Below are 23927 nucleotides of genomic sequence, written 5' to 3' on the forward strand. Positions count from 1 at the left end.
TTCAAAAGGCTCGCACTAGTGAGCGCCCGGCCGGGGCGTGCTCGACGTTGCAAATACCAAACCGATACCCCCTACACTGAAACCCACATAGGAGGACAAAGAAAATACTAACCACGAACATAGTATCAACAGCAAGGTAATCTTGAATTTGAATTGATATATGCTAGTGGTTCTTAGTGCAGTCACCGATAGTGGGATACGTAGTGAGGTCATCGGAGAGGAGGTGCACGGCATCTTGTATATTGTTTTCACCAGCAGGAAGTGCGGTACTGCTGCGATACCACTGCAGAAATAGATAAGGGGAGTATAAGCGCCAGTAGTACAGTGTTAATATATGATACCTTGTTATGTAACTGTGCAAATAGCAGATGTTTTGCGATTGTTATAACTATTTTTAATTTCAGGTAGAACCTGAGATGGCAGAGGCACAAGGAAGTTTCACGTCTGTGGAGTTACCGGCCGTCATGAAGTTTTTGTTTCTCCAGGAAAAGGACACTTCACACTGAGGACACTTCTCCCCTAGTGTTTGTGACATCTCAGTGTGAATGTCCTTTGCAGACTTTCCCTGGAGAAACAAAAACTTCATGACGGCCCGTAACTCCACAGACGTGAAACTTCCTTGTGCCTCTGCCATCTCAGGTTCTACCTGAAATTAAAATAATTAGAACAATCGTAAACATCTGATATTTGCACAGTTACATAACAAGGTATCAAGCTTTCACATGGTACCAAATTCATTTTTCTATTCCAACTGGAAGGGGGCAAAGCCAGGAACTTCTGGGCATCCCCTCGTATCTTCTGTTAGAAGGTGGGACAGTTACAGGAAAGAGCTACAGCAAAAAGGACATGCCCCCTGAGAAAGGACAAGCCCCCTGAGAAAGGACATGTTCCCTGTGTTGCCATGCCTGAAACAAATCTAGCAGAGCAATGATTGGGGAGATCTCTGGATCCACGTGAGGTTCAGGGCTGGTAGAGTTGTTGCGATACCAAATTTTTGATTCGGTTTCGATACCATGAAAAAGTATTGCGATACTCGATACCATTCGATACCACGCGAAAAAAAATAAACCAAAAAAGCCACGTGCATTCCGCATTTTTAAAAATGGCGAATCGCACATTTTCTATTAATTTTTTTCTGTTCCGGCTTTCACCACCTAGATTTTTTTTTATATTTTAATAGTTTGGACTTTTCTGACGTGGCGATATGTAATATGTTTATTATTTATATATTTTATATATGTGAAATTGGGAAAAAGGGGTCATTTATACTTCATATTTTGGTGGGGGTTTTTTTTACACTTTTTATTTAATAACTATTTCCCCCCTTAGGCTACTTTCACACTTGCGTTCTGGTATCCGCTTGTGAGCTCCGTTTGAAGGCTCTCACAAGCGGCCCCGAACGGATCCGTCCAGCACTAATGCATTCTGAGTGGACGCGGATCCGCTCAGAATGCATCAGTCTGGCAGCGTTCAGCCTCCGCTCCGCTCAGCAGGCGGACACCTGGCCGTGCGGAGGCAAACGGATCCGTCCAGACTTACAATGCTTACAATGGAAGTCAATGGGGACGGATCCGTTTGAAGATGACACAATATGGCTCAATCTTCAAACGGATCCGTCCCCCATTGACTTTCAATGTAAAAGTCTGGACGGATCCGTTCAGGCTACTTTCACAGTTAGAATTTTTTTTACAATATAATGCAGACGGATCCGCTCTGAACGCAAGTGTGAAAGTAGCCTTAGGGGCGAGAACCTGGGATCTTTCATCCCTTGTCCTATTCAGCTCTATCAGGGTGAATAGGACTTCACACTGTCCCTGCTGCTCTGTGCCTTGTGCACACAGCATCAGGGATGTTACCATGGCAACCAGGGCTTCTGTAGCGTCCCTGGCTGCCATGGTAACTGATCGGAGCCCCAGGCTTACACAGCTGGGGCTCCGATCAGAAGCTGCCACTGCACCACCAATGAGGGGGAGGGGAGAGGTCCCTGTGGCCACTGCCACCAATGATTTTAATACTGGGGGGTTGAGAGGGGCCGGCGCACTGTGCCACCAATGATTTTAATGGGATGGGGGGTTGAGGGGCACACTGAACCACCAATGATAAATTACCCCTTTATACAGGAGGTGGGTACTGGCAGATCAGCAGTTAACCCCTTAGGTGCCGCACCTGAGGGGTTAACTGCCTCTGATCGCAGCTCCCTGTCAGCGGCAGGGTGCCGGCAATGCGATTCTGCTGCCGGCACCCGCCTCCTGTATTGTGTTAAAGACTGACTTTCACTATCAGGCCACACAGAGCGGCGCCCAGCGATGTCCCAGCACTCACCATTAGTCCTGGGCGCCGCTCCGTTCGCCTGCAGTGCTCCATTACTGTCTCCTGCTCCACATGCTGCCGATTACTATCGGAGCGATGGGAGGAGACATCAGCTTCACTAGTGGGCGTTCCTTCTCCCTGGCTGTAGCGCTGTCCAATCGCAGTGCAGGGAGAAGGAACGCCCACTAGTGAAGCTGATGTCTCCTCCCATCGCTCCGATAGTAATCAGCAGCATGTGGGGCAGGAGAGGAGACAGTAATGGGGCACTGCGGGCGAACGGAGCGGCGCCCAGGACTAATGGTGAGTGCTGGGACATCGCTGGGCGCCGCTCTGTGGGAAATGGGAATAGTCCTATTTGGTAGCGCAGTGCGCCCGCCCCTCCTCTGCCCCTCTCTCCTCATTGGTGGCGCAGTGCGCCCGCCCCTCCTCCCCCCCCCTCTCTTCTCATTGGTGGCAGCAGCGGCAGCAGCACAGGGGGAGGGAGGACAGCTTCCTTCTCCCTGTGCTGCTGAGAGAACATGAGCGCGCCGATAGCAGCGCGCTCATGTTCAGAGATACTAGGCTGCGCAGAAGCGCAGCCCAGTATCGAAAAAACTGAAATCCCGGTATCGTATCGATACCGGGACAAAAGTATCGATTGGGTATCGAAATTTCGATACCCGCAACAACCCTATACTATATGATGTCTTATTTTAATTTTTTACATCAATCATGGCATAAACCCTTTTAGTAGGAAATAAGGTTACATTTCCAGCTGCAATAAAAGACTTTTTCTGTCAAAACTACGACAATAATCTAATCTAATAATCTAACTGGAGGTGATGAGCACAGCGTCTACTCCAGGATAGGATCAGGTCATTTGATGCCTTATATGATGTGTACAATACTGGACTGAATGTTGATCCTCTCTGATCACCACTTGAGGAGATCCTTCTCCTTTTAGAGCAGATTGGTTCTGGTCTTCTAGGGGTTTTTGACCTTCCCCTGGATATAAGATAAACTTGTGTTCTGTTTTCTTATTTATGTCTTTCATCTTACAGGACAGTTCTGGAGGAACAATTATCAGCTTCGAAAAACCCGTATCAATGTCAGTGAAAGGTAAGAGTCTTTCAGAAATCTTGAATAATGGACATTTTTGATACAGACTGATCATAGGGCTAATTTTATCAGAATGAGAGTTTGTAGAAACGCTTGTTCACCATAATTGGTCGTGTAAAGATACCCGATGAATGGAACAATATTTGCCCCTCGGGTGATGACGTCTGTTGGTCGTCACCATAACGTAACATTTCTTGACAGCAGGTTGTGTATAAGCTGAGATCTGCTGCCCAGAAACCGTGATTCTCTGTAGACAAGCTATCGAAGTAGAGATCACCTGTCCCAATGCATCTGCATGTAAATGCAGCTTCATCTCTGCTAATGATCAGGTAATTATTGGGAATGCTTCTTTATTCCCAATAATTGCCTGAAACATGGGTCCGTGTTAAAGGACCTGAAGTCCAGAGAAATGTTCTCCTCATCGTCATTAATTACTGCTACTAGATTTAGTAGGATCCGACCTGCAGCTGACCAAACAAGAAGAGAAATAGCTAATGAGCTGAGTGCGATGTTCATGATTAGGAATTAGCAAATCGACTTCGGATGAAACATCCGAAGTCGATTTGCATAAAACTTCAGTCCAATACTGTACAAAGCGAGCTCTATGTGCTGTATTAGAATGTATTGGCTCAGATGAGCCAAAGTTATTACTTCGCGAAGTCTCGCGTGACTTTGCGTAATAACTTCATAGATTAATTTTTACTGTTAAAAACCCATTTCCCGAACTCGGGTTCGGTTCCAAGTGGTACCTTGGGAGTCCGGGAAATTGTTTCGGGAGCCAATACATTCTAATACTGTACGGAGCACTTCCATCCGAAGTCGATTCTCTCATCCCTATTAATGATGCTTGGGAGATAATAATTCATGAGCACTTTGCATCCCCGTTACCCCTAATGGTAATTATATTACATGTATTTTGTACTAACTAAAACCAGATACTCATACTTTCATATTTTCTAGATTTTTTTTTTCTTATTTGGTCTTGCCTGAGCTGCTGCCCCATCTTGTTATGAGCAGTTCAGCAGCCACTTGGCAACCTGTTGATGGCAGATTGACATTCAGAGGAGACTGTGGTGGGCCTGCTCTGTGACCTGTTCATTAGGAAATATTATACTGTGTGGTCTGAATAGAAACACCTGTTGTTATCTAGAGAATGTGATTTATATTCTGGGACCTTTAAAACCATGATATTTTCTTTGATCTTTTTGATCTTTCAAGTACGTGAAATACTGAAATTGTACATAATCCTGTTTTCTTACATGTCCTCTTTACAATATATTTCTCGTCCTGCTATTGTTTGAATAAAGCTTGAACAATCCTCTATCTGCTGTTATCAAAGCTGATTGATGCATAGAGGGGGGAGAACAAAGAGACATCCCCATTTGACGTCATTCACACTTCATTATGGAAATACTGAAGCAAAGCCGTCCTCTCACTGGTCAGGGATTACAGAACATACTGCTTATTCTTGTAGTCAATTTTCCATCAGTAGGAGAACAGGGTTTCATTAATTTAAAGGGGTTATCCGGTAATCAATATTCATGACCTATCCACAGGATTGGTCATCAATATCAGATCAGCAGTGGGTTAGACAATCCATGAGCGCCGTTGCCTCTTCCTAGGCCATATGACATCACTATACATCATATATAGAACAAATTTGTTCACACCGGGTGTCTGCTGTGTATAGGTTTCCCACCCAAGTCGTATTATAATAGAAATCACAGCAGTAGAGAAGATTCCTTAAATTGCGATTTATTTTGTGATACAGTGAAATGCGGCAATAACGTGTTAACGCGTTTTGGGCTACATTAGCCTTCATCAGACACTATGAAAAGAAAAGCAATAGTATCCTCCTGACTTGACCTAACCACAACCTCAGTGATTGGTAACTGTGTCTCATCATCATCCATCTCGTAAATGAATGATTGCCGTTCACCACCGTCATCTTCTTGAGACTGTGAAGACTCAAGAGGTTGGGAATCAGGGCACAATATCTCAGGTCCCTCTTCAAGCGTGCTGGGTGTGAGGGCGAAATGTAATAGTGGCGCTGGAAAGAGCTCCTCGGAATATCCGAGTGTGGGATCACTCGTTTGGCAAGCCTCTCCATGGTGGGAGGAAGGATGATCAGAGAGAGGATTCGGTTGACCAGACTCTTAGCTACAGAGATTGGACTTGGTGGAAGAGAGGGTGGTGCTTAAACGACTGGAAGCATTATCTTCAGCAATCCAACCGACCAACTGTTCACACTGGTCCGACTTGGACAGTGTTGTCCTGCGCCGCATAGATATAATTATTTCAGATTATAATTATAATAGAGTTCACGAAAATCCAGACATGGCCGAACACCTCCATCCTTTTTTTTTACAAAAAAGAACCCTCCAGCCACTGGAGACTTGGAAGGTCTTATGTGCCCTTTCTTCAAACTCTCGGCAATATATTCTCTCATGGCCTGCCTTTCAGGTTCAGAAAGATTATACAGATTAGGCAATTTAGCCCCGGGAAAAGGATTTACAGGGCAATCATATTCCCAATGGAGAGGTAAATCCTGACATCCACTCTCAGAAAACACATCGGCATACTCAGATATAAAAGAGGGTACAGCCTTAGTACTAACCACAGAAAAGGATGTATTGGAACAATTATCAATGCAATAGTCTCCCCCCAATCGAGAATCTGCCTAGCTTGCCACTTGCCAATCGATAGTTGGATTATGCTTGGTAAGCCACAGTAAACCCACAACCATAGGTGCAGGGAGACCTTCCAAGACAAAACACGAGATAACTTCTTGATGAAAGTCACCCACTCTTATTTCTGATGAATCAATAGCAAATACAGGAATGTATTTTTTTAAGGAACGCAGACAAACTGAGCATCAATCAGGTTCACCCCGACCCCGCTGTCGATAAATACTTCAATTCCCACAGTTTTTTACTCTAGCACCACCTCGGCAGTCAGGAGAAATCAGGTACTACCAGCAAAGGACAAATGCACATTCTCTGACTCCCCACTCACACCTCCGATAGTCAGATAGGATTTAGACGTCCCTTTTTGTTTCTCTTTTGCCACTGAATGCTTGGACATATATTGATAAAATGTCCCCTTTGACCGCAGCAGACTTTTGCAAGCAGCTCCCCCTAATTGCATAGGTTCCTCCCCAGGTATGAGCTCAGGAGTCTCTACACCCAAAGAGTCATTTATGGTACGTTATGTAATAGAACGTCCTGAGAGAGTGGGCCCTTAGATCTATCTCTCAGGCGTCTATCAATACGTACAGCCAAAGGCACAGCAGCTTCGAAAGACTCAGGATTCTCATGAAAGGCTAAAGCGTCCTTCAGCCTCCCAGATAATTCCTGACAAAACTCGCTATGGAGAGCTGGATCGTTCCACTCAGTATCCGTAGCCCACACCCTGAATTCAGAACAGTAGATCTCCGCCGAACGCTCTCTAGCTGACGCAGGCCGCGTAATTTAGTCTCAGCCAGGGAGGTTCGGTCCAGGTCATCATAGATGAGATCTAAAGCTCCGAAAAATGCATCTGAGACTGTGGTCCGGTCAGCAGAGAAAAAGCCCTTTAAAGGGAACCTGTCACCTGTTTTTTGTGTATAGAGCTCAGGACATGGGTTCCTAGATCGCCGCTAGCACAGTATCCAGTCCCCATAGCTCTCTGTGCTTTTATTGTGTAAAAAACAACGATTTTATAGATATGTAAATGAGGCAAGTAAGAAGCCCAAGGAGCTATTACTAATATTTCCGGAGCCCAGCCACCCTGCATCCTACGAATCTCCTCCTTGCTCCCCGACGTCACAAAGCTAGAGCGCAGTAATCTCGCGATTCGCGAGCTTGCGCATGAGCAGTGTCGGCATAGTGTTCCTTCCCTGTGCTGGCATCAGCCTCAGGGATCGAACTGCGCATGCACTAGCTCGCGCATCGCGAGATTACATCTCTCTAGCTTTGTGACGTCGGGGAGCAAGGAGGAGATTCGGAGGATGCGGGGCGGTGCTGGGCTCCTTAACAGTGGGCGTGGCTGGTAAGAGAACGCTGGACTCATCTCTGAAGCATGGAGGAGACAGGACTCATCTAAGGTTAATTTGCATATCTATAAAATTATTTTTATGACACAATGAAAGCACAGAGAGCTATGGGGACTGGATATTGCGGATTTGCTAGCGGCGATCTAGCAGCCTATGTCCTCAGCTCTATACCCCAAATCCAGGTCACACTCACTCTCTGGCTCTCGTCCCCAGATGATTGTGGACACAGCTTAAAGTACCATTTGCCACGCTTCACTGAACCGAATTAAATTATCACCCCCCTTGAGAATCTATTCGGGAGAGCAACTGTAGGTTCAGGAGAGATCAGGTAACCACTACTAGGATCAGCCAACAGTGGTCTCTGCATCTGTGACGGTTGAGCGGAGGTCAGCTACCTCCAGAGACAGCCCCTACAGCTGTCCGGTCAGTGCAGCAATAACATCCATGGCTGAACTAATACAGACAACAAAATGACGGTTATTTGGCGGTTTATAATGTCACGATCAGTGTGGGGGGGAAACTCCACACTGAACACAGGAGGGAAGGGGAAAACAGTAACTGGGCATGGAAACTAGGGAAGGAACAGGTCACCTCCTAAACAACCCTAATCCGGGCCCTAACTACCTATCAATATGAATAGACCTTGAAGGAAGGAATATTCATATGCAGTATACCTAGGACCTTATCTCCTTATAATGCCCTGGAATTAGGTTTGGACCAGAGACAACCCATTCCTCCCCAGATGGCCGAATGGAAGCCTCTGTCTCAGGCCCAGATACAAACAACAGGGAATATAACAAACACAGGACAATAAGAAAAGACAAGACTTAGCTTAAAGTAGAAAACTGGCAACTCCAGAAGCACCACAGAGTACAACCGACCAGCTAGAAGGAAGACAGGAAGAAAATCTATAAACCGCACCTCCAAAAGTGAGAAGCGGCTACTTATGGGGAAGGTAAATTACCAACAAGCAATACCTGAAGCAAGAGGTGTGGCATTCACTAAAACACAGACACAATAAAATCCACAAGGGACTTGTCAATTTAACCCACGTGTTGCCAGTCTCTCTAATCTCCTGGTACCTGCCACCGGAACGTCTGTGACATAGACTCATTCTGCTTCTGATGGAGCTGGTACTGCTCCTGCCACCCCACCACTCCCCAGCAGCCATGGCAGAGGAAAGTGAGCGCAGAGGGCCCCCACGTTCAGACCTGCTAGAGGATGGATGATGGCTCAGATAGGCAGCGGCCAACTGACTACATAGGATGTCTCTATAATAGTTAATTTTGTCCTCCGTCTCAGCGTGTGAAAAGAAAAGAAAAAAAAGGCCCCCATTTTGGACCGGTAGCGAGGTAGAGAACCAGAAGTCATCCCTCTGCCGAATGGTGACAATTCGTCTGTCACTACGCAAGCAAGTGAGCATGCATCGGGTTATTTGTGCAAGTGACCTGGAGGAACTCCCTGCCTCCATCTCCACTGTATACTTCCATGGTGTGTCTAGGTCCTCTGCCTCGTCTTCCTCATTGCCCTGTAGCTCCCCTGGCTGCTCCTGCTCCTCTTCTCCTGTCACCTGTGTAGAAAAACCACCCATTTTGCTACACAATGCTTGTGCTCCAATGTCCTCCTCCTCCTCCAATTCAGCCCCCACAGGGCTCATGTGGTCATGAGATTTAGTCGCCACGTCTCCAGTCCCCTGACCAGCCATATTTACCAGCATCTGTTCCAGGACATGAAGCAGTGGAATGGCGTTATTCATCTCGTAGTCCTGGAGACTGACAAATAACCTGGCCTCCTCAGAGGCCTGAGCAAACGGCAGGTGTCATGCATGAGCTGCCACTGGCTGACATTGAAGTTACACAGGGGAGTACTCCTGTCCGCTTGTGTCATCAAAAAATCGTTAATGGCCTTTCACTGTTCGCATAGTCGGTCCAACATATGAAGGGTGGAATTCCAACGGGTGAAAACGTCACATATCAGCCTATGTTGGGTGATGCCGTTCTGCCATTGCAGCTCAAGGAGGGTGTGCTTTGAGGTGTATGAGTGGCTAAAGTGCATGCAAAGTTTCCTGGCCATTTTTAGGATGTCTTGCAGATACAGGAACCGCTTGATAACCAGATTGAACACGTGTGCCATGCAGGGCTGACACCATGTTCTTCCCGATGTCGGTCACCATGGTTCCCATTTTGAGATGTCGCAGAGAAAGCCAGGATTTGATTTCTTGATGAAGGACATAGAGCAATTTCTCCCCTGTGCGACTCTGTTCGCCCAGGCAAACGAGATGCAGAACAGTGTGACACATGTGGTACTGTATGCTGGAGGGGCACTGTGAATTGGCCCTGCAGTGGAGGCTGAGGACACTGGAGAAGAGGAGGCAGAGGCGGACATTGTCGCAGGACCAACGGCGTGAGAACGTGGTGGCAGAGGCAGCGTCACCTGGCCAAGTTGCTGGTGTGGCTGTGCAGGAACCACATTTACCCAGTGGGCCGTAAAGGACATGTATTGTCCCTGACCGTAGTTACAGCTTCGCGCACTTTGGCAGACACCGACAAGCTCAAGGACTGGCCCACCTTCTGTTCTACATACGTGTAAAGGGCTGGTACTGCCTTTTTGGTACACCTCAGCTCAGCACCAGCCATCAGTTCTCTGAAAGGTGCAGAGTCCACCGCTTGGAAAGGGAGGGACTGCAGCACCAGAAACTTGGACAGGAGCATGTTCAGCTTCTGCGTCGTTGGATGAGTGCGCACATACTATTTTCTCTTGGCAATCACTTCAGTGATCGATTGCTGCCGGAATGACTGACTATGAGGAGAAGGAGCAGCAGCATCAGGACCAGCAGATGATGGGAAGGACAGACCGCTCCCTTCGGCTGAGGTGGTGGAGCCTTGACTGCCTGAAACCAGTGCGTGCCACTGTGTGATGCAGTATTTGCTGCGGCAGGCTGGACCACCACATCGGAGCCAAGGTTCACCCAGGCCACTTTATGGTGACGCTTCATATGTTGTCGCAGGGCCGTGGTGCCAACACCGCTGACTGATTTTACCCCCAACACTCGGCACTGACTAACTGCTATCACCGCTGCCTCTGTGAACCCCTGCAGCACTACCTCCTGGGCAGGTAGGCTGCTGCGAAGTGGGTGGTCTAACCCAGGCATGTTTGGCTCCCGACCTTACACTGCTGCTGCCACCCTGCTGACTCCTGGCCAGGCTACCACCTTGCTGGCTCAGCCGCTGCCTCACACGCGCAAGCTGCCATCCTCTTCTGATGAAACCCCATCTTCACCCGGCTCCCAAGTGCGATTGGCTTTAGCATCATTGAGTACTGTCTGGACATCACTGATGTCCTCCTCAACGGTCTCTGGGTCAGGAGCCTGACAGCTCGCAACACTAGCTATCATGCCACTCTCCTCATCACTACTTTCCCGCCTAGCGGAGGAAGCGGCAGATGTCTCCTCCACATCTTGACTGGCCGTTAGCTGCTGACTTTTCTCTAGTAGCTCATCCTCGCTGTATAGTGGGGCTGAGCCCACAGCATACAATATTTCTCTGGCTGAGGGAACAGAAAAGGACAGAGGCAGGTTGAGAACAGGTGAGGGCACAGAGCCTGCTCCTGGGCCATGCCAACTAAGGGTTGTGTATGACAAACCCATCGACTCTTGGCTGGGGGTGTCTGATGTCACTTGCGACGAAGTTCAAAAACCGCTGGGTTGCTGGTCAAGACACAACAGCTAGGTGACACTGGGAGTTCAGGCCTCTCGAAGTGACCCCTGCTGCCATGGCCCCTTACTCTGCTGCGAAATGTTACTGCGCCAGAAACATTTAGGCCTCTGGCCCTCCCCTGTGCAGGGCCTGGCTCTTCTCTGTCTGACATACTGTTAGATCAAATAAATAAATAAAAAGGAAATTAAAACACCCCAAAAACTGCAAATATGTTTTTTTTTTTGCCACTAATACATGGCAAAAAGGACTCTAGAATATATAACTGCACGGCAAATATATTTTTTTTTTGTGCCACTGATACATGGATAAATCGCTGCAAAAGGTGCACTACAATATATGCAAATGAAAATACAAGATTAAACCCTCACGCTAGATGTTAAAATATGATTTTAGCCAATATATTCCGTTCAAGAACATATCAGAGCCCGCGCACCCCATCAAGGCATCTAAGTTGGCGCGGGACCTACCGCTAAACCTACCTATAGTGTGCGAACACTGTCTAATAGGTGCTATGATCCGACTCACAGCCACACTTCCACACCTCGAAAGTGAGATCACAAATACAATGAGAGGAGGGAGGAGGCTGTGAGCCCCACCTATAACAGGCACATGTGACACAGGCTACCAGGTGCACCAGAATGTTGCCAAAGATAAAAAAAAAATGGCACATTCCATATACAGTACAGACCAAAAGTTTGGACACAGTTTTCTTTATTTTCATGACTATGAAAATTGTAGATTCACACTGGAGGCATCAAAACTATGAATTAACACATGTGGAATTATATACATAACAAACAAGTGTGAAACAACTGTAAATATGTCATATTCTAGGTTCTTCAAAGTAGTCACCTTTTGCTTTGATTAATGCTTTGCACACTCTTGGCATTCTCTTGATGAGCTTCAGGAGGTAGTCACCTGAAATGGTCTTCCAACAGTCTTGAAGGAGTTCCCAGAGATGCTTAGCACTTGTTGGCCCTTTTGCCTTCACTCTGCGGTCCAGCTCACCTCAAACCATCTCGATTGGGTTCAGGTCCGGTGACTGTGGAGGCCAGGTCATCTGGCGCAGCACCCCATCACTCTCCTTCATGGTCTAATAGCCCTTACACAGCCTGGAGGTGTGTTTGGGGTCATTGTCCTGTTGAAAAATAAATGATGGTCCAACTAAACTGCAAACCGGATGGAATAGCATGCCGCTGCAAGATGCTGTGGTAGCAATGCTGGTTCAGTATGCCTTCAATTTTGAATAAATCCCCAACAGTGTCACCAGCAAAGCACCCCCACACCATCACACCTCCTCCTCCATGCTTCACGGTGGGAACCAGGCATGTAGAGTCCATCCGTTCACCTTTTCTGCGTCGCACAAAGACAAGGTGGTTGGAACCAAGATCTCAAATTTGGACTCATCAGACCAAAGCACAGATTTCCACTGGTCTAATGTCCATTCCTTGTGTTCTTTAGCTCAAACAAGTCTCTTCTGCTTGTTGCCTGTCCTTAGCAGTGGTTTCCTAGCAGATATTCTACCATGAAGGCCTGGTTCACACAGTCTCCTCTTAACAGTTGTTCTAGAGATGTGTCTGCTGCTAGAACTCTGTGTGGCATTGACCTGGTCTCTAATCTGAGCTGCTGTTAACCTGCGATTTCTGAGGCTGGTGACTCGGATGAACTTATCCTCCGCAGCAGAGGTGACTCTTGGTCTTCCTTTCCTGGGGCGGTCCGCATGTGAGCCAGTTTCTTTGTAGTGCTTGATGGTTTTTGTGACTGCACTTGGGGACACTTTCAAAGTTTTCCCAATTTTTCGGACTGACTGACCTTCATTTCTTAAAGTAATGATGGCCACTCGTTTTTCTTTACTTAGCTGCTTTTTTCTTGCCATAATACAAATTCTAACAGTCTAATCAGTAGGACTATCAGCTGTGTATCCACCTGACTTCTCCACAACGCAACTGATGGTCCCAACCCCATTTATAAGGCAAGAAATCCCACTTATTAAACCTGACAGGGCACACCTGTGAAGTGAAAACCATTTCAGGTGACTACCTCTTGAAGCTCATCAAGAGAATGCCAAGAGTGTGCAAAGTAGTAATCAAAGCAAAAGGGGGCTACTTTGAAGAACCTAGAATATGACATATTTTCAGTTGTTTCACACTTTTTTGTTATGTATATAATTCCACATGTGTTAATTCATAGTTTTGATGCCTTCAGTGTGAATCTACAATTTTCATAGTCATGAAAATAAAGAAAACTCTTTGAATGAGAAGGTGTGTCCAAACTTTTGGTCTGTACTGTTTATATATATATATAGTATGTGGCATTTTTTATCTTTGGCAACATTCTGGTGCACCTAGTAGCCTGTGAAACATGTGCCTGCTATATAGGTGGGGCTCACAGCCTCCTCCCTTCTCCCATTGTATTTTTGATCCCACTTTGGAGGTGTGTGGAAGTGTGGCTGTGAGTTGGAGCCTCAGCACCTATCAGACAGTGTTCACACACTATAGGTAGGTTTAGCGGTAGGTCCCGCGCCAACTGAGATACCTTGATGGAGTGTGCGGGCTCCGATATGTTCTTGAACAGAATATATTGGCTAAAATCTTATTTTAACATTTAGCGTAAAGGGTTTAGTCTTGTATTACCATATATTGCATATATTGTTGTGCACCTTTTGCAATGTTTTATTTCTTCTCATTGTCTAATCCACACATTATTCCATATTGTGTAGGATTTTTTTGTGGCACATGTTGTCCGCTGCCGGCACCCTCCATTGTATGCATTTTTTTGCTGGGGATTGCCGTTTGCAGCGGATCACATGTGGAGGTTTTGCTCCCCCGTTTATAAATACCCTACAGTATTTGGGTTCTGAGCATTTTCCTCCCAGTTTGGCCACTTTATTCAGTGATTTGTCCACTGTTACATGTCAAGGGCTTTACAACATATAACTGCACCGCTGATCGGCAAATAGGCCCTTATTTTTTTCCACTTATACACTGCACAAAAGGCTTTTCAACATATAAATGCACCACTGAATGGCAAATATATTTTTTGTGCCACTAATACACGGCAAAAAGGTCCTTAGAATATGTAACTGCACCGCTGAACGGCAAATAGGCCCTTATTTTTTCCCGCTTATACACTCTACAAAAGGCTTTTTAACATATAATTGCACCACTGCGCGGCAAATTTATTTTTTGTGCCACTAATACACTGCAAAAAGGGCTTTACAGCATATAACTGCACCACACAAGGGCTAATAAGAGGTAGAAATATTTCCTTGTAATTAACCCTGTTAATGGATGTATCAAACAGCACTTGCACCAAAATAAGAACGGTTTGCTGGAATTACAGAGCTGTATAATGGCAATTTGGATCCGCAGTCAGTGCAACAAGGTGTAATAGGATTGTTTCTATTACCCAGGCTGTAAACACCCCTACTGAACCCTGTTCTACATAAATGCTGTGGAATTATTCCTTCCTATCCTTTCCCTACAACTTGAATAATATTTCCCTGAACTTTTAAATACTTTTAAGCACAATGAAGTCTTTCCTAGCACTGTCCCTAGCGCCTGCTGACGTCTCTCCCTGCACTGAGTACACTGGAAAATGGCAGAATCCAAGATGGCTGAGGATATTTATAGGGCTGTGACATCACAGGGCTGATTGGCTGCATGCATGGCATTATGGGTAATCCCGCGTGCCCAGAGTTGCTTGCTCCATGTCCTCACACGTGCAGCAGCCATTTTAGGAAAAAAAATGTTTTTCGTTACCATGAAGCTTGAGGAAATTCGGATTCGGTGCAAATCGAATAAAACCTGAAATTCGGATCAAATTCCACTTCGGCAGCTTCGATTCGCTCATCTCTAGTCATAATATAAGACAACATCCCCCCCCCCTTCCCAAAAAAATAATAATTAAGAAGCATACTAAAGCTAATTCAAGAACACTTCTTCCATGTAATGAAAGGTGAGAAAATCCTGCATAGAAAGTGTAAAAAGCTTTCACCACCAGGCGTCATATAAACAAATTACGCTCTCCTCACAGCCATCCCAGTGGGAGCCAAAATGTAATCAGCCATTGCAGAGTACAGATAATTTGGCAAGTTCTTCACCAGCCAGTTCTGAATATTAAATCCAGGCAGGCCATTGAGAGGAAAACGTTTTAATTTATCCTCTTTTATGGTATATCCTGTTCTCTAAGTGTATCAGGTGATTAACCTTACGCTCCAGGAGAGGAGGTGCAGTAGGTACTAGCCAGGGTGAGGCAGTTTTCTAGTTTGATATAGGATTTTAGCAAGAATATTTTTATTTTGGATAGACGGTAAAAGAGAGATGTCTCACCTCCGATCTGTCATATCTTTGAAGTTTTCTGAACTTCACAAATTTTAATGTCCTGAGTTACAAGCCACCGGAATGGACAAATTCTAGGATCCAGTGTGGCTATTAATGTGTTTTATTTTGTGAATTGTTCACAGTAATTCTTATGAAGATACAAATTTTTAAATTCTGACTCTTCAAATTGCATAAATGGATTGTGAGATGTCTCATACCCAATTCAAAGAACAGAAATATATGAAAGAAAGCATTTTGGTGTCCATGATGAAGGGTCCTTCTGTTTTTGGTTGGAGAGGCTCACGATGTTCAGTTGAGTTTTCCTCTGCAATGATTATCCCATTTTCTTCCTATAGGATAATAATCTTGTAATCTATTAAGAGCAATTTTTCTATATTGTTCATTATAGTTCCAGATTTTAATTCGGTCTCTTAAAGTTACCTAATTGTTTTATGAAATTCCTTTTATTCAACGCACTGAACAGATTATATGAAAGAAACTATTATGGCTTCCATGATGAAGGTTCCTTTCTTTTAGTTGGAGAAACGTACATTGAGGAATTGAGTTTTCCTCTTCAGTGATTGTCCTGTTTTGTTCTTTTGGGATAATGATTTTATAACAGCGATCATTCCATATTATTTATTATATTTCCAGTTTTTAGATATAATGTATATGTTGAGGTCAGGTTTCTTAAAGAGCATATAAAAATAAATGTCCTAATAACTGTGGTAAAATTATAGTAATTGTGGTGAAAGGCCGGTTATAACAGAGAACTGACTAGTCAGATATATCCATAGGAGGAAAGGGTCCATACAGGTGCTAAGGACTTGCTGTTTGTCTTAATAGGATACTTGCAGAATAACAGAATAAAGTGGTCTTAAAAGGCAGAAAATGCTCAAAACCCCATATGCTGTTGTGCATTTCTAACCGGTGGAGCAAATCCTGCACATGTGATCCATTGCTGACAGCAATCCCCAGCAAAAATGCATATAATGTAGGATGCCTGCAACGGACCACATGTACCACAAAGACATCCTACACAGAATAGCCAAATGTGTGGATGTGATTGGCTATATAAAACAAAAATTTACAGAAACACTCACACTGATATTAAAATGAGACTTTCGCCAATATATTCTTATATCAAGAACATACCGGAGCCCGCGCACCCCGTCAAGTTCTCTCAAAGTGGCACGGGACCTAACGCTAACCTACCTATGCCGTATGGGCAATTACAGATAGGGTCATAAAGTCTGACACACAACAAACAGCTCCCAGTTACCTCCAGCGTGAAATCACACATACAATTGGAGGAGGGAGGAGGCTGTAAATCCCACCTATCACTGACTTATGTGACGCAGGCCGCACAGGGGAACCTGAATGTTACACATAGATCAAAATCAAGGCACATTCAAACCTGAAGTTGCCACACTTCCAGGCGTGCATGTACAAACAGAATAACAGAATAAAGTGGTCTTTAAATATCAATTGCATTTACAATTGCATTTACCATTGTAGTGCACCATTTTCAATAAATGTTCAATAGGATACTTGTACAACAAAAGGAGAATCCCGAAATCAAAGCAACCCTCCTCTTCAAGAAAAAATTCACATTGACTGGGAGAGAACAGAACACTTAAATGGTGCCCTGCTCTGCATATTTTCAGTTGAAGATTTACTAATTCACAGAAACTTCTGCCATTAAAGATGGCCGCACTCCTTCTCATACTGTCTGTTGCACACTCTGCATTAGTAGCCCAAGACACTTCCTATTTGTCCAGCCCTGCTCTTGGTTTGGTCAACACTGTTCATGTGAGCACTACTGGCCAATCCAAGGGCAAGAGGAAGTGTCTTGGGCAACCAAATGTGTGGTATGCATCATGTAGTCTGAGAAGCAGGGTGGAATTGATGGATCTGCAGCTAAAAAGTTGAAAGGAGGGCACCATGTAAGTGTTCTGTTCATTTCCCAGTTAATGTGAATTTGTTTTGAACCAGAGAGTCACTTTAATAAGGAAATGTGTTTTGCAATTTAGCATGTATAAGAGTAGGTCTAGGTAATGTCCAGAAATGACCCCATAAAATTGCAGTAGGTGGTCACACAAGCTTTATCTAATCCTAGCAGTGGACCCTTTTAGCCACAATTTAATTGGCACTGGTAAAGATAAGTGAGCCTCTGGTGTTCATTTGGTAATAATGTTCCGCAAAGTGTGAAAAGTTTGTTAAGCATATGGTGACATAGAGCATATGTTAGGGCCATACAGTGAGGCATATACTCAGGTGGTGTGTACATGTTCATGCCGAATTTGCTTCTATTCATGATATCTATCCTATACACTTTGTTGGAGCTTGTGTTGTCTGTTGACATTGGGATGTATTATACTGTATGGTCTGGATAGAAACACCTTTTGCTATAGCTACAAGGGATTACATTCTGGGAACTTTGCAGACTAAGAACTCCTGAAAACGTTATATATAAGTAAGTGTGATTTGCTTGCTAAATTGTACATTATCCTGTGTTATTAAATTTCCTATTTACTTTGTTTCCTGATCCTGGCTTACTATTGTTTTAGTAAATCTTAAATGATGAATACAAAATCATTTGCTTTGGGAAAATAAGAAAATTTTGTTTAATTTTCTAGGTGAAGACGGGTTTAGCACCTCCTATGGATACCTCAATTTATCTTCCTACCATGAAGTAGAAGATAACAATACCACACAAGCTAATTCAATAACTCCTAATGTATCTGCAGTCTTTGAAAGTAAAGATTTATCCACCAACACCACTGGTCTCAAGAAAAGTTTGTGTAATAAATCACTGATTGGCAAAACAAGAACTAAACAGAAAAGTGGGAAACATTTAAAAAAAATATCTAATCTTTTTTTGCATAAAAGAAATCATCACAAATCATTTTCATGCTCTGAATGTGGGAAATCTTTTACCAGGAAATGCATTCTAGTTGGACATCAGAGAACACACGCAGGAGAGAAGCCTTATTCGTGTTCAGAATGCGGAAAATCTTTTACCAGAAAATTAATTCTAGTTGGACATCAGAGGACTCACACAGGAGAGGAGCCATTTTCATGTTCAGAATGTGGCAAATGTTTTACCGATCAATCAAATTTTATTCGGCATCAGAGAACTCACACTGGGGAGAAGCCATTTCCATGTCCTGAATGTGGGAAGTGTTTTAGTCAGAAATCATGTCTTGTTACACATCAGAGAACTCACACAAGGGAGAAGCCATTTATGTGTCCTGAATGTGGGAAGTATTTTGGTGATAAAAGAATTCTTATACAACATCTTAAAAGTCACACAGGGGAGAAGCTATTTTCATGTTCAGAATGTGGGAAATGTTTTAACGTTCAATCAAATTGTATTCGGCATCAAAGAACTCACACTGGGGTAAAGCCATTTCCATGTCCTGAATGTGGGAAGTGTTTTAGTCAGAAATCGCACCTTTATAGACATCAGAGAACTCACACTGGGGAGAAGCCATTTCCATGTCCTGAATGTGGGAAGTGTTTTAGTCAGAAATCATATCTTGCGGACCATCTAAGAATCCACTTAGGGGAGAAGCCATTTTCATGTTCAGAATGTGGGAAGAGTTTTAGTACAAAATTGTGTCTTGGTAGACATCAGAAAACTCACACAAGTGAGAAGCCATTTCCATGTCCTGAATGTGGGAAGTGTTTTTACGTGAAATCAAGGCTTGTAGAACATCAAAGAAGTCACACAGGGGAGAAGCCCTATTCATGTTCAGAATGTGGGAAGTCTTTTATTCAGAAATCACATCTTAATACACATCAGAAAACTCACATAGATGAGAAGCCATTTATGTGTCCTGAATGTGGGAAGTATTTTAGTGTGAAATCATTGCTTATACAACATCTTAGAAGTCACACAGGGGAGAAGCCATTTTCATGCTTAGAATGTGGGAAATGTTTTATTATGAAATCGCACCTTTATAGACATCAGAGAACTCACACTGGGGTGAAGCCATTTCCATGTCCTGAATGTGGGAAGTGTTTTAGTCAGAAATCAGATCTTGTTACACATCAGAGAAGTCACACAGGGGAGAAGCCATTTTCATGTTTAGAATGTGGGAAATGTTTTACCAGTCAGCCAAATTTTATTCGGCATCAGAGAACTCACACTGGGGAGAAGCCATTTCCATGTCCTGAATGTAGGAAGTGTTTTAGTCAGAAATCAGATCTTGTTACACATCAGAGAAGTCACACAGGGGAGAAGCCATTTATATGTCCAGAATGTGGGAAGTATTTTGGTGATAAAAAAGTTCTTAGACGACATCTTAGAATTCACACAGGGGAATTTTCATGTTCAGAATGTGGGAAGAGTTTTAGTACAAAAATGTGTCTTGTTAGACATCAGAAAACTCACACAGGTGAGAAGCCATTTATGTGTCCTTAATTTGGGAAGTGTTTTGGTGTGAAATCAATTCTTGTAGAATATCAAAGAATTCACACAGGAGATAAGACATTTATATGTACTGAATGTGGAATTTTATGGTTCAATCAGTTTTTATTGGTTTATCCAAGCAGATTAGCAATAATAATTACCAAGAGGTTATTGTGAAAAACACATGTAATATGTAATATATCAAAAGATACAATACACTAGTCATGTTGATTAGTATCCTACTTATGAAATGTTTGAAAATATAATTATAGTAAGGAGAACTAAAAAAATAAATAAGAAAAAATATAACGAAAATATGAGTAAGAAAACAAGAAGAAGGACAGAAGGGGAGACAGGACAGAGACACTAGGTAAGGAACAGGGATACTGGGAGAATACATGGAGACAAGATATACCATATCCAGGCTGATAATATCTAGAGAACTTAAAGGTTCAGGAAAGAGAGCCGTCTCTCAACCAAGCCGAGAAGCGCGGGGAGGATCGGAACTGGAGCCAAGACTCCCAAGTTACTGTATAGACCGGGCCAGATAAACTTGAGTCAGTACTTAACTCCTCTAGGCGTGCCAGGACATCCAGAGCAGTTGTAATCCTCTGCAGACTCTCTGTTGACTTCCACGTACGGGGAATAATCTGCCTCATGGCCTGAATGTGGTATTTTTGGGTGAAATCAGTGCTTATACAACATCTTAGAAGTCACACAGGGGAGAAGCCATTTTCATGCTTATAATGTGGAAAATGTTTTATTCTGAAATCATATCTTGCTACACATCAGAGAAGTCATACAGGGGAGGAGCCATTTATGTGTCCTGAATGTGAGAAGTGTTTCAGTGTGAAATCACAACTTGTTACACATCAGCGAGTTCACACAGTGGAGAAGCAATTTTCATGCTCAGAATGCGGTAAATGTTTTAGTCTGAAATCACATCTTGCTGCACATCAAAGAATTCACACAGGGGAGAAGCCGTTTATGTTTTCTAAATGTGGGAAGTGTTTTGGTCTGAAGACATTGCTTATAGAACATCTAAGAACACACACAGGAGATAAGCCATTTTCATGTTCAAAATGTGGGAAATCTTTTAGTCAGAAATCAAGTCTTTCTAGACATGAGTGAACTCACTCAGAGGAGAAGCCATTGTAAGAGTAATGTGGTAAATTTGTATAGTACATATAATATGAGTGATTTATAATACATATAACCGTATAGATTAACCTGCATTTTTTTATATATGTATCCTCTGTGAACTTTGTCATCTATTCCACTGTTTCAAAACAACTTGGCCTAGAACATATTATTAAAGCCATCTGTAATAATGCTGTGACATTAATAGAAAGGGGAGTGTTTTACTCAATTCAGAACACAGTGAAGAAGATTACAAAAGATGCAGTGTGAACAGATATATTAATGCTCTCAGAGATTCTAGGAAATGTTTGTTGCTTTTCCACTATTAATGGATCCAGATGGGCAGGTCCAGTATCGGACAATTGAAATTTTACCTAGTTTTCAAACCACAAGATATTGCCAATATGCTATCATGTGTAATTATGTAATGTTTCACATTTACATTTAAATATTGTAACCGCCTTGAAACTTTCACTTACTCCCATTATTAGAAGGTATATTAATAAAGATATTTGTGAGGGGTCTTTAAGATCTCCTTAGATACAGCAAGCATTGTCTGTGTCTTTGCTATTGGCTGATTTAATTACTTACTACCTGAAAATTGAACTACTCTGACAATTTGGAGGCCCCAGCGAGATACCTGATCCTGCTGGTCCAATACTGAACCCCAGAGGAGCAGTACCCACGAGCCAAGGAACGCTAATCCTAGGTAAGTGAGCCATTGACTCGCTGCTTTCCTGAGCTGTGGGGTACTTCAGGATCAGTCCAGCTTGCAGGGTCTGGGTATCATCTCAGGTAGATTGTGATTGAATGATTCATGTCTATGTTTTTGATTGGTTTGAAATGTTATTGTGTTATTATTATGTATATGATTTAACTTGAGGGTTAATTGTGGAGGTTGGACACTCTCCATAGGCTGTGGCTGCTTCCGGAGCAGGCAGAATAAATGGGTCTTTGTAATGTACTAATGCACTATCCAGTAATGGAAAGTTGCAGTATATACAGATTAGAAACTGATTGAGCTGGTTTGTTCACAGTGTACAGGGTCTGATGTATGAAGAGTATATACTGTAGGAATAACTATTGGGTTGTGCTTATACGTATTTGTGTGCATTTATCTGTGGTATAGAATATGTCAAAAAGCAAGTGAGACTCCTCATTTTGAAGTTCTGCTCGTTTCCTATATAGGGTTTACAGTTATCTAATCACAGAAAAGATACAAAACATCCTGCACGATATGATGGTAAATATGCGGATGTGCATGGCTATATTTATAAAGTCACAGAAAATAATGCACTATAATAATAGATGCAAGCATGCCATATGGACTAAGCCCTCACTCTAATGATAAAATCTGAGACTCTTAGCCAATATATTTTGATCAAAACACATCTGTGCCCACCTACCGAGCGCCAAGGTGGTCTCAGTTCAGGCAGGTCCTACGCTAAACTACCTATGCCGTTATGCATTTATATTCAGGAGCGCAGACCCTGCACATATAGTGTGTTGCTCCTAGTTTCCTCTATGCGCATCAGCAACCAATGAAAGGAGGAGCACACACACCTACATGTACCACCTTAATCAAGGTCGCCACTTTAGGTGGGGCAAAAGTGCACATGAATGCTATCCCCAGAGTAGGAGTGCATTCACACCTGAAGGTGCCACTCCTTCAAGACAAATTAAACAAATCACAGAAAAAAGATACAAAACATCCTGTACGTCCGCATATTTACCAAAGAACATCCTGTTCATTTGAGCCTACCACCTATTGGAGCCGACACAGACACGTGGGATGCCAATGTTAAAGCAAAATGCAGGATGAGAGCCATAGACAAACATCTATCCTTATACTGACAAGTAAAGCTCCACGCGAACGTCAGGACAGGTAAGTACTGGTCCGCAATAACTGCAAATGGCTAAAAGAATACAGTAATAGAAATATTGGAAAACAACTCCTGTTTGTGCTGTTAAACAAAACATGCAATGCAACAGCTCACTGCAAACCAAATAAAGTACAAAATTGCATCAAATGCTATACTAATAAGTTAGAGATGCTTGGCAAATCGTTTTGTACAAAATTATTTGAGCCCGTCTGCTGCACATCAAGGCGATCTCTAGTTAGACAGGTTCCTAACACTAAATTTGACCTGTTATGTGCCATGACGGCTATCATATAATTCAGAAAGTGCAGGTTCCACATGCATGCTGGATCCGCCTGAATTTCTGTCATTTTTGGTGCCAAAATGGCCTCCATTATATCCACGGAAAGCAGTTACCAGCATGCACGCCGGGCCCACTCCACACCACCCCTGGCGTCAAAAGGTCACCAGAGACTGCAATGAGAGTCCACACACTATCTCTCTCCTGGTGCCAAATGGTTTCAGTGAGTGAGGGGGAGAAGGCCAAGCTAAATACTAACACCAATCAAAATCAGCCAATGGGGCAGATGATTGGTGTTAGTATTTAGCTTGGCCTGCTCCCCCTCACTCACTGAAGCCATCTGGCACCAGGAGAGAGATAGTGTATGGAATCTCATTGCAGTCTTTGGTGACCATTTGGCGCCAGGGGTGGTGTGGAGTGGGCCCGGCATGCATGCTGGTAACTGCTTTCCGTGGATATAATGGAGGCCATTTTGGCACCAAAAATGACAGAAATTCAGGCGGATCCAGCATGCATGTGGAACCTGCACTTTCTAAATTATATGATAGCCGTCATGGCACATAACAGGTAAAATTTAGTGTTAGGAACCCGTCTAACTAGAGATCGCCTTGACGTGCGGCAGACGGGCTCAAATAATTTTGTACAAAACGATTTGCCAAGCATCTCTAACTTATTAGTATAGCATTTGATGCAATTTTGTACATTATTTGGTTTGCAGTGAGCTGTTGCAT

General features: G+C 43.6%; 3 protein-coding genes across 5 annotated transcripts in view; 2 read left to right on the forward strand and 1 right to left on the reverse strand.

Annotated features, from left to right (window-relative positions):
• LOC122934762 (gastrula zinc finger protein XlCGF57.1-like) overlaps positions 1-23927 on the reverse strand; it is a 956305-nt gene that overhangs the window by 46134 nt on the left and 886244 nt on the right. The gene's annotated exons all lie outside the window — the stretch shown is intronic.
• LOC122934783 (zinc finger protein OZF-like) overlaps positions 1-23927 on the forward strand; it is a 493591-nt gene that overhangs the window by 22790 nt on the left and 446874 nt on the right. The gene's annotated exons all lie outside the window — the stretch shown is intronic.
• LOC122934747 (gastrula zinc finger protein XlCGF57.1-like) overlaps positions 1-23927 on the forward strand; it is a 153085-nt gene that overhangs the window by 1627 nt on the left and 127531 nt on the right. The window contains exons 4-5 of one of the 2 annotated variants that reach the window (XM_044290425.1): positions 3351-3408; positions 18119-21577. The exons of the other annotated variant lie outside the window; for it this stretch is intronic. Of the exons in view, the coding sequence (XP_044146360.1) occupies positions 3351-3408; positions 18119-19908 (1848 nt within the window). The 3' untranslated portion in view covers positions 19909-21577. Of the gene's footprint in view, positions 1-3350; positions 3409-18118; positions 21578-23927 lie in introns of those variants that run through there. 2 annotated transcript variants of the gene reach the window in all.

The sequence above is a fragment of the Bufo gargarizans genome, chromosome 4 (assembly GCF_014858855.1).
Source record: "Bufo gargarizans isolate SCDJY-AF-19 chromosome 4, ASM1485885v1, whole genome shotgun sequence".
In the NCBI taxonomy this organism is placed as follows: domain Eukaryota; kingdom Metazoa; phylum Chordata; class Amphibia; order Anura; family Bufonidae; genus Bufo; species Bufo gargarizans.